This window comes from Apis dorsata, unplaced genomic scaffold (genome assembly GCF_000469605.1).
Source record: "Apis dorsata unplaced genomic scaffold, Apis dorsata 1.3 scaffold_19, whole genome shotgun sequence".
Taxonomy (NCBI): domain Eukaryota; kingdom Metazoa; phylum Arthropoda; class Insecta; order Hymenoptera; family Apidae; genus Apis; species Apis dorsata.
Window position 1 is genome coordinate 349,052 of NW_006263321.1, and position 12,078 is coordinate 361,129.

At 33.6% G+C, this 12,078-nt stretch overlaps 1 protein-coding gene across 4 annotated transcripts in view; it reads left to right on the top strand.

The window, feature by feature from the left end:
- Positions 1 to 6,874, top strand: part of LOC102672640 (zinc finger protein 239-like) — a 20,034-nt gene extending 13,160 nt beyond the window's left edge. For 3 of the 4 annotated variants that reach the window (XM_031509805.1, XM_031509806.1, XM_031509794.1), the window contains 2 exons: positions 4,066 to 4,737; positions 5,201 to 6,874. In XM_031509805.1, the coding sequence (XP_031365665.1) occupies positions 4,066 to 4,737; positions 5,201 to 6,004 (1,476 nt within the window). In that variant the 3' untranslated portion in view covers positions 6,005 to 6,874. The remainder of the gene's footprint in view (positions 1 to 4,065; positions 4,738 to 5,200) is intronic. The other variant, XM_031509802.1, reaches the window with a different exon arrangement.
- Positions 6,875 to 12,078: the final 5,204 nt, after the last annotated feature.

Genomic DNA, 12,078 nt, shown 5'->3' on the forward strand with positions numbered 1-12,078 from the left:
AGTTTTTCGTAATACGTCGGATTTTCAATTGCACAACGCTCGATGAATTTGTTCGGTCGATTATCGGCCAGATACAATTACCGATTTCTGTTCCGTGCCTTCATATTGTTACATCACGTTGCATACACGGATCTCGCTTAGATCGGGTTACTAATCTTACTCGGTAGCAATCTCTATCCTTTCGTGCAGAAAGTAACTTGTTTATCCGTGGCTTTTGATCAGAAGAAGGAGGGACCTCTCATCCTCATCCTAGATTCCCTACCATACGGAGGCTATAGTGATAGCAAGGAAATTTTTTTTAATATTTTTAAAACAAGATTTGAATTTAATTTTTTCAATTCCAATACAATCTCTTCCCTCGTGTTTCTCCCTCGTTCTGAAAAGAATTTGCACAAAAATTTGAAGCGTCTAATTTGAACGCGTTATTCCATCGTTAATTAAATTATTAGTATTCGTGGCAAATGACGATGCAATTTTATCTAGGACCGTTATTTCATTCTTAAAGTAAAATTGTACAGGAAATGGAAATGCTTGTAACTAATGATCAGAAATGAAACCTTAAGCAACTTCTGAAACTTTTTCTTCGAAGTTGGAAATGTCACTGATTCGAATCGTCAATGTATCCAATGATTAACAAAATATCTGCATTTTTCTTCCGCGACACGAGATTCATCCTATCGCTGATAGGATGAATCGTCTTAAAAGCTAATCGAGTGGAAACATCACGTAGATGTTTTATACACGTTCTAATTCTTCTCTTTTTTCCATAATTATTTTCTAGAATTATCGCGGATATTTTCTTATTTTTGCAAATTAGACGCGCCAAAAAGAAGACGGGATTCCTTATTATATATCGATCGTATTTTCATCGTAAAATCAGCTGACCGTTTAATGCATATTTACCTTCTTTCTTCTTTTAACCCTCCTCCTCCCCCCTTTCCTTCGTTTTGTAAATCTTTACTGCGAAATCACTGCGTTCAACATTCCGCTCTTTTGCTTCTCCACCTCCTCCTTTTCCCTCTCGCGTTTGATGATCTCTCGAACATGCTCGGGTCATTGCATAACATTCACCCGTCTGTATTGCTCGAGATCGTCCCCGTTTCAGGAATAAAACACTTATGGAAAGTCCGCGATCGATCTAACGTTATATGCCTTTTAAATATATTTTCCACCATTTATCTTTTATTAAAATTTTATTAAAATTTGAACTCATTCCTTCGAAGAGGATAGCTAAAATATTTTACTCATTTATCTCAGAACTCGATTTCTTCTTTAACCGATGTTTTTCAATTTGATCGAATAATATCTGTAGTTAAGCTTCGAAAGTTAAACATCATCGCTTCGTCATCGTTAGTGCATTTCCTCGAATAATTCAATTTGAAAATAAACATTTTCGAATTTTGTTCCAATTAAACCTAGACTTTTGCCAACGTTGTATTGCCAATTTTATTTTTTATTTAAAAAATAAAAGAAGAAAAAAATGTACATAAGCACGTTACTTGCTGAATTTGCAACGAATGCACACGCGATACTACGATCAGTGAACCGCCATCTGTGATTTAACTATTCGCATGCCGAGCACATGAAATATTGTTTATTCCAAATCGTTCGGTTAAAAGGTTAATCGGGCCGGTAACTTTGCCAATCCTATTTCTGCTTCATGACTGAAATCGTTATCTTCCTTGTCAATCGTAAAAGAAGAATGTACCTATCGTTGCTGATGCAAGTAGAGCAGAAATTGTTCATTTGACGTTAGAACGTACCAACTATAAAGGTATAGAGGGATCAAATCGGTAAAACGAAACTAGGTCCCTGTTGATCGTTTGCATACAATTCATTATTGATCGATCGAACGTGATCCATCAAACGTATCTTTCAATCATTCTATATTGTTAAAAGTGTTACAATTTAGCATCTTCATCGACGGTATCTTCAAAATACATCGTTATTTTGATCGTTATCTGGATGAGAGAGGGATATAAAAAGAAAAAAAAAAAAAATAAGAGGGACAATATGAAGTTACTCGTCCCTATCAAATGGGTACCAGACGTTCTAATGAAAATCGATTGCTACGATCTTAGAGACAAGACACGGTTATAAAGTAGAGTATAGATCGTGAGAGAATTGTAAAGTGATTTTTAATCCAAGATACGATTTAAAAAAAAAAAAGGAAAAAGGCTAAACGATTTCCTTTTTTAGAGAAAAGAATTATACTTTCGAAGTATTATCCCTCGATTTTTTTATTAATCTTTCTATTAAATTATCGATACGGTTGCTCGAAAATCATGACGACCGATTGATGCAAACCACCCTGTACAAACCGATCGCTTGTTATTTATAAAGGAAACAAGAAAGAAGCGAGAAGAGCCGGGAGTACAAGCAGAACCCACTTATTCTTCATCGACCTTTCACCACAAATGAAAGCACGCCGTTGAATCGTGCGCGTCCCGATATGCCAGCCGTTCATTTTGCTTTCTTCTGCTGAAATATGCAGAGGAATCAGTGCTTCTCCGGGTGTGCACTTCTCTGCAGGCCACTCATTTAACGGGCCACGGTTAATTCGATGGTGCCAGGTGATAAGATGTGTCCACAACACCAGCTGCTTGGCCCAATGTCATTCTTATTAATGAAACTATCAGTTACACACGATGAATTTCTTTGCTCTTTTTTTTTTTTTTTTTTTTTTTTCTTTTCCTTCATTCTCCCTTTCCGTCTGGCCCCCCCCCTTTTTTCCCCCTCTCTTTTCGCTTTGTTTTTTTTTTTTTTTTCCTTTCGCTCTCCCTTCCTTTCCAGGCTGGACCCCCCCCTTTTTCCCCCTTCCCTTTCGCCTTGGTTTTTTTTTTTTTTTTCCTTTCGCTCTCCCTTCCTTTCCAGGCTGGACCCCCCCCTTTTTCCCCCTTCCCTTTCGCCTTGGTTTTTTTTTTTTTTTTCCTTTCCTTCATTCTCCCTTTCCGTCTGGACCTCCCCCTTTTTTCCCCATTCTCTGTCGCATTGCTTTTTTTTTTTTTTTCCCACTCCGTTTCTTTTTTCCAGATTGGTGCCAGAAGGTGCCAGACCAGCTGGTAGCACCGGCCAGCTGCGAGAAACCCTTTTACGTGTTATTACAAGTAATCTGGAGAGGAACGTTTTCTCTTTCGACACGTGCACTGATATGCTCCAGATTTTTTCCGATTACTTTACAACCTTGCGCAACCTGATTCTACGTATCTCAACACGAAATCTTCTTCTTTATTTTTCTTTCACTCACAGTTGCAACAAGATGCACCTTTCTTTTTAAAAACGCATGGTTTTATCGAAATGCGAAAATTGATACTCGAGCTGCGTAGAAATCAAGTAGAAATCGGATGAAAGATTTTAATATTTTTGGGAATAAAAATTACGAATTTATTTGCTTTAAGATCAATTAAGATCATGCAAGGATACTATTGCTACTTAATCTTATGCAACATTATTTTCTCATGTTGCGTTATATTTTTAAAATAATTGTCACTGCTTGGCTATTTCCGTAAACATAATTCGATAATATATTAAATATCATTAGAGAATGTAGTATTAAATTGTTTTTATCGTTTAATATATTCCTCGCGTAATATTCCACTTAGATAACCGTACGTTCTAATTTCCATCTGCTTTTGTTGGAATTACCGATCCATGGATGCTATGTTATCGAAATGATAAATTGCGAAAACCGGATCGAAGCCGATAAAGTAAAATCAAATATAGATATATGAAATGTTTACAAATCAGAATTAATTGATAGTTAAATTGGGTCCTGTAACTTGAAAATAAAAATTAATTAAGAATTGATAATTATATCGATCGAATTTACACTTCTTCCGAGCTGAATTAAATTCAATCGTTTCTAATGATTTTCTCTAATCAATCGATCGTTTTAAAAAAGTGATTAAACTTAAACGAAAAAATTGGATAAACAGAGAGAGAGAGAGAGAGAGAGAGAGGAGATTAATTAAAGTGTACAAGTTGTATAATTAATAACATTAATTACCAGCGATAAAAGATAGAAAATAGAGAAAGGAAGTAAAGGTTTCGATGATTTTGTTTCAGAGAAGCGAGGAAAACCTACGTGTGTTGGAAACTACGCGATCTTCTGTGATCTCTATCAGTCCTAATCGACAGTTTTCTAAAAACTCTGCGGATCATTATTACGGTGTTGAAGTTCCTACTACTCACGAAGTCACGTACCATAATGGTAGCAAATTATTGGAAGCAAATTCTACCTTGGTATCGAGGCCTCAAGAATTTTATTCCCCTCAAATCCCTTCGTCGACGATTACGCAAATGGTTACATCGATAAACAATGATATTATAAACAGCGAGACGATATTACAATCTCAAAATAACGTAATTTCCACAACGAGAACGTTGCCATGTCCTATGGAGAATAGTCAGATAAATATCAATAAAAAGGGTGGCTATTTCGGGCAAACGCTACCTCAATCGCCGCAGAAGCTAGAAATTTCTCATCCTGTTAGCAGATTGTGCGATACGATCGAGTCGACCGGTAAAATCGATCGTTTTACAAACCTAGAAGTTGAGAACTCGGAGAAAGAGGCGAGGATCGACGATAAGCTCGTTGAGAGAGTTATTATCAACAGTGATAAGAACAATAATGATGCCATCGTTAGTCAGGATGCTGTTCAACGGGGAAAAGGAGCACAGGAGAATCATAGGTGCGATCAGTGTGGCAAGACTTTCGTTACCAAAGCCTCTCTAAAGGTATTGATTGATTGGCTTCCGATAACTTTTTCTGCTTCTTTTTTTTTTTCGTCTAATATTTTTTGTCTAATATTTCATGTTACTGACATTTATAATTAACGACTGTCGGTATAAGGTATTGTTGCGATTTTTTTTTGACACTTCCTTATCCTGTATTGCTATAATTTCAAAAATTATCATTGGAACAAATTACTGTAATAAAGTTTGATTTTTTTTATCCTGTAAAATAATTCCTACAAAATAAGAAAATTCTGCTTTTTTTATTTATGATTCTTTACAATTTCTTATTCTATATTATCTATTCGAACTATTGCTTTTTCTAAGTATTATAACAAATTTTTGCAACTTACAATTCTTGTTTTATTTTATTACAAAAATTCTCCAAATTAATTACTAAAATTAGCTACAATTAATAAAAAAATCTACAAGTGATAAAAATTCGTCGTTTCCATTGCAAATTTAGGTGCACGTTAGAACGCACTCAGGAGAAAAACCTTTTCGTTGTACCGACTGTGGTAAACAATTTTCACAACTACGAAATTACAAGTACCACCGAAGCGTACATGAGGGCACTAGAGAATTCGCAGCGACCTGTCCAGAATGCGGCAAATATTTCAACGACCGTGGCTATCTAAGTTCCCATATGAAGATTCATCGTAACCGAAAAGAATATGGATGCGCGGAATGTGGTAAAAGTTTTAATCAGCGAGTCGCTTACAATATGCATGTTAGAATTCATACTGGAGTAAAACCGCATCAATGTGAACAATGTGGGAAAGCGTTTTCTAGGAAAATGTTGTTAAAACAACATCTTAGAACGCATTCCGGGGAACGGCCTTATCAGTGTCAAGTTTGTCAAAAAGCTTTCGCCGATAGATCGAATATGACGTTACACACGAGATTACATTCTGGATTAAAACCGTATCAATGTACGTTATGTTCTAAAGCGTTCACGAAGAAACATCATTTAAAAACTCATCTCAATTATCATACAGGGACCAAACCTTATTCTTGTCCAAATTGTGGATTAAGATTTTCTCAAAGTAGTAATATGAGGACTCATTTTAAAAAATGTACCGTTAATAATCTGATGGAAACGAAAAGTTCACAATTGGAAGGTACTGTGAGAGACTCGTCTAAGACTGTACAAACGCGAATAATCTCGAGAACACCTACTGATACGTTAACACCACCCAATTCGGATCAAGAATTAAGTATTTTAACACCGATTTCTAAAAATAATGGAATAGAAGGGAACGGATTGTAACGATAACGTAAGAGATGCTATTAAACCGTCTATGTGATTGTTAAGTATTCGAAGAGATATTTTAGCGGTTAGTTAGATAAAGAAATAACAAGTACATATATTCTTCGACTCGATGAAATCAATCTGTGTGACAAATTGAAGAAATGAAGTACACGTCGCGGTTATGAATCAGACTTGTGTCATGAAATTTAGATTCTCTATAGGATTGACAATCGCATAAAATGTGTAGCTGGTTTTTATAATCAACGGAGCAACCATTGTACAAAGATGCTTTTTGCCCGGTGTTTTCAAGATAAGTGGTTAAAACGATAAGTGCTTGACGAGGCAATTCAATGAATAAATCGATCGAATTGCTACAGCCTGCAAATGTAATCGAACGATAGAAAGTATTAGATTCGTTTGAAAGTAGCACTGTCAATTGGTAATCCGAGAGTTACCATAACAGTATGAACGACCGCCTTTTCCTAGAAATCGTTGTTTTACGGTAAGACGTATCGATTTAACCTGTAAATCATTACATCAGATCCTGAATTCCTTTTTTTCATGTCTTTTTCCTTTTTCTTTTTATCTCTTTCTATTCAAAAGGTATTATCTACGTTATTAACTTATAATTGAAAGAATTGTAAATTTTTATATAATTATTGTAATTGCGGAAAAAAAATTATGCAAAAAATGTGATTTTTTTTCTTCGCATGATGAATATTAATAAGATTTCAGAATTTGAAGAATGAGATTTAATGAGAAAGTGACATTTTTGTGACATTTTGTATTTTAATCTGTTATAAATGAACTCCCATTTTTTTTTTGTAATATATACATAAGTATATTACTTGTATAAAAAAATACGCAACAATAAAATTGAATTTGCGAGTGATGAATTCACTGAAAATCACTGAAAAATTATTATTTTCATTTCAGATTGATAAGTACTTTAAAAAATATTTTTCAGCAGGAAAGAATAATTTTAATTCCATTATCAATCAAAGGTAACTTAATACGGCTAACCATCCTGGAATTATCTTGATATACTCATCTAGAAAAACTTTCTAATCAAGATCAAAGTAAAAGCATCTAGATAGGGGATCCTTTTTAAAAAAACGTAATGAATTACCGGTCCTATTAAAATACAATCATAATTATCAGGTTGTTATTTTTTTATATCAAAATTAAATTTCTTTAGTCGTGGGATCAATCTACTACAATGACTAGTTTCTTACAATTAGATTCTTAATTATGTTCTCATTTAAAAGACAACACTATAGACTTTCTTGTGATTTATCGAAAACATATAACAATCATTACGTTATTTTCTCTTTAAATTAAAGGATTTCTTCGAGCTGTTCATGATCGTATCGTATCGATGATAGTTCTTCCACTCTCTCTTGAGGAACGGAAGTTTTGTATACATATATATATGTAAGTACTAACACTCAATCGTAGAAGAAGACCTCTGTGTGCTACCATATTTGCTAAAAGCTCCGTTAAACGTTAGAATACAACGATGTGCTATTTATTTCTGATTTATAGACGACTCTAAGCTACTATCTCATTGAAAATGTCTCGTTGCTCTGTAGTATCTGACAGTTCCGTTTGCGGGACCTTTCGTGACCTTATTTTATGGAAATATTTATGAACGACATGAAATTCTAGCAATCTAAAGAGGCCAAGAGCGAATTAATAAACGAAATCCGGTAAGAATTTATACTTTATTTGATTTAAATATAAGAGATTTTAATTCGGAGATCGAAATTAATATCTGGACTTGAAAGATTATAATCACTCCAATATATAAAGTGGCGAACGAAAAAAAATCAAGAAATCCTTTCCTTCTTGCAATTAGGGAATGTATCCTTCTATAATCTCAAAATAATTATTTTTTCTTTAGAAATACATATAAAATGATACATCAGATAAGAAAAATATTTTATCAGATCTTGAATTCGAATCACCGTCCACACACTTTCGAAATATAAAAATATTTTTAAGAATCGAAAAACCCCCATAATTATTGAATTTCATAGTCAAAAATTTCGTGTCAAGTTTATATCTACTTCGTAATCTACATCGAATCTCCAATGTAAATGTTTGATAAACGTTGCACAAACAGTTAATATTTGCTTTCAAAGATCATATGTCTTCTTTGCCTTGAATCAAAATGACCACGAAATTCCACGTGGAAGGAAAAAAAAATCTATATATATATATATATATATCGATGATATATGAACAGAAGGATCTATAATGTAATGTCAATTTGTCTAGCTTTCATGAGCTTTTCGAAATTCTATCGTTCAACATTCGTAGCTAATGGTTATTAATCATTAAAAGACCACGATGGCTCGAAACGAATTATCTGGCGTGAATTCTTTTTAAACACGATTATCTTGTCCAATAATATTCCTAATTGACATGAAATGAATAATGATCTCTAATAATATTCCGTTAGATTGAAGGTTTATAAAATAAACGTATAATTAGAGAAGATCGATAAATTTCGCAGCCGCGTTTGAAATTGAGAAACGAATAGCAAAAGAGGTAAAATGTATTATATAAAGTAGCGTTAGAGAGAATTACTTAACAATTATTGTTAATTTCTGTTATAACGTACAAGAGGGAAAAAAAGAGAAGATAGTAGATCGAAAGTGGTTTCTTCCTCGTATCCTTGATTTATCACGCTTGTTACCCTAAAAAGTTTGCTTTCATACTGCTTTCTCAGAGTTCGAAAAAATATCACGGAATACAGATGCCGCGATCAACATTTTTACGATTCAATTGATTCAGTGAAAGGAAACGATCATTAATTAATATACAGATTTTTTTCCTTTTTAACTTTAACTTAAAATTACCGTAATATATAATCGAGTACGTAATCGTGTTTTTTTATAGAATCCAGGAAAACGTAAATCTCGAGCATCCCGATAATCCTTTCACTTTTGAAAAATGAATAAAATTTTCGAGATAAAACCCTCCATAGATTCATTACTCGCGAAAGTAACAAATATTTCCAAACGAAACGAATTATAGATAAATTGTGGATTAAGTATTTTCATAATTCGTAACGAGCACTATGATTCGATGTATTATATATTTAAAAATAAAACGTAATCAAGGTATAAGATATATAAGAAAGAGTTGAAAAACGGCCTCTTTGAGCGTCTATTTCGGAAGAAAGCGTCGTTGTAATCTCTTTGAAAATTAATTACGATTCTCTAACGCGCGAGCAAACAGATGAATCATCGTGGTCAGTGGCCGTGGTTAGTTTTTAAGGTCATCGTTCTCGTGGATTCGTGATCTTAAAATGGCACACATTCTGTTCATTTATTCTTTGAACAATGCCGCTTGCCACGATCTCATTGCCCTGTTCCTGTTCCTGATGATGATCGCCGGGATTCGTTTCACCTTTAGGAATCGCGTACTGACCTCGTGAACTCGATGATTGGAGAGAAAACTCGATGGAACCTGACCAACCAGTTTTAGAATGAAAAATTAAAGCTACGTCTCACATATGAATCGATAATAATTAGAAGTTTACGTGAGCGAGATCGTGATGAGCTTGGCACAGCCTTCGTGCGCGAGATCGATCATCATTCTTGTTCGATAAATCTTGTAAAATTTAATTGGCAAAAAGAAGGATCGGTCGCACTTTCGATAATCTTGAAAGTATTTTCAACGTTAATGTGACAGAGATAAATATTATGCAATACTGTAACAAGATTGTCGGTTATCGAGTTTTATAATTCGATCGATTCGAAAGCGGTGTTATTTTCCATTATCCATTAGACCGCGTTTAATTAACCTGCGTTCACCTCATTTATTTCGATCGTCGAGATATATATATATATATATATATATAATAATTTAAACGCATTACTTACGTATTTACTTCTAACAAGGTATTAATATTCACTCGATGTTGAATCATCTTCGAACCATTTCAATCTTGGAATCTTTTCTCTTAGAAAGTTTGCTGTTTTTCCTCTTTAAAATTATCAAATAATATTAAAGATGCATTTGTAAGATTTATCAAATAATGAATTTATTAAATCTGATTAGAATTAGTAAATAGGAAAAACGAGCGTTAAGGCAATCATGAAACGCAAATAGCCACGTTTGCAATCGTGAGCTGTTTTAAATCGAACGAGTAAAACGAGTAGCCTACGCACCTACAACACGTTGCACAATGCTAATGGATCAAGTTCATACAGGCATCAGCATTGAATACAAGCAACCGGCCTTGTTTCGCATATATGATACTTGTCACGTGAATAAGCTTCGATCAGAATACACAGAATTTCGGGTTTAAAAATTGCCAATCATGTGTTCAACCTTTCTCTCCCATTATCACATCCTGTACATGCAAATCCTCATTCCGGTTTTATATTACCTCCTATTTTGTTTTATTCGGTTAGAAATTTAACACGTTCTCTATATGACCTGAAAAATATCTTTTGCTATATTACATATTCTATTCAAAGCTAATATGACAGGAATGTAGTTTTCTCTAATTCATATTCTACTAATAATTTTTCAGATCACGTTATCGAAATCGATTATTCTCGATTAAAATAATCGATCAATCCTTTATTATCTATCCTTAATCTTCTCAAATGAAAAAACATAACATACAACGATGCTCAACGAAAAATTATTTCACATATCTTCCAATAAAATTCAATCGATCCCTAACCAGTTTTAATTTTCCTCAATTTAAACGAGCTAGCGAATCTATAAATATATCTAAGATCTAATATTTATTCATACTTATACGTAAAACGACACGTTTTCTTTTCTAAAATTAAAACTCAAGGTAAAGCGTACGTACCTCCATTGAAAGATCTCTAATTTCGAGAAGACGATGCCACGTTTTCACCTCGATTAACATCGTAATAGCATCCCTCGGTAATAGCCTTGAGATACGAAAGAAAGCGCGTTTGTCGCCGATAATTATACCTCGTTCGCGTAACAAATATCTCCACACATATGAACGCAGGCCAAATATTATGTTAAAACCAGTTCGCCGTGGTTACTCAAGGGAACCTGCTTGTCCCGGATTGTCCATGAGTCTGTTCCAAGAAAAAGTTGATTCGATTTGCATGACGGCTACGAAATAGCATGTACCGATCCCTGGCCCATTATAGCACACCATACTAATCTTTGCCCGTTAGAATTTTTTTCTATGATAATATTTCTATTTGACCGAAGTCGTCATCGGTGATTTATTGGATTTTTGTCCTTGAGGATAATCCATTGACCGTGTTTTATATTACCTTCTATTTTGTTTTTATTATTCGGTTAGAAATTTAACAATAATCCTTTGCGATCGTTTCTCGTTTATTTCACCAAACGATGAATGGATAACGGGTTGCTTGTTATTAACAATTTGATTGAAAAACTGATCAATACCCGCTGTTAACTTTCACGATTAATTCTAATATATTGTACAATTTAAAGGATAGGATAGAAAAAGTATAGGGATTAGTTTTATCGTTTAATTGTATCTTGTAAATATCCTGGAAGGAATTAAATTAACGATCGTCGACTATCTTTTTAACCGATTCTATCGAGTAGAATTTTCTCCAACAAGTTAAATAACATCTTCGCGAACAAGCGAAGAAGCAATCGTGTGTATATCATTTACGGTGAACACGCTGCGTAGAAGTAGAAGCAAAATTACTGTAAGAGGTTACTGATCCTCTTATCCAATGATTGCACGTATTCCATTTATTACAATTCGATCTTCATCCATGCTTTTTTTTCTATTATTTGTGCGCCGATCTCGAGATTTTTTCACTCGGATCTTTCACCGATCTCAACTTTCAGAAATTATATTTATTTTATTTATATATATTTTATATATATTATATTTATATTTATATATATTTTTTTCTCAGATATAACGTTAAAATCTATCAAGTTTTTATTAAAGAAAACATTTTTCCACGAAATCGAAAATTCGACCAAATTTTCTACAATATTTACGCTCGATCGTATATTAAAATTTCGTGCGTTACCTTACGTAAGAATACTGTGCGTGTATATTAAAAAAATTTTAAGAAAAAAAAAAAAAAAAAAAA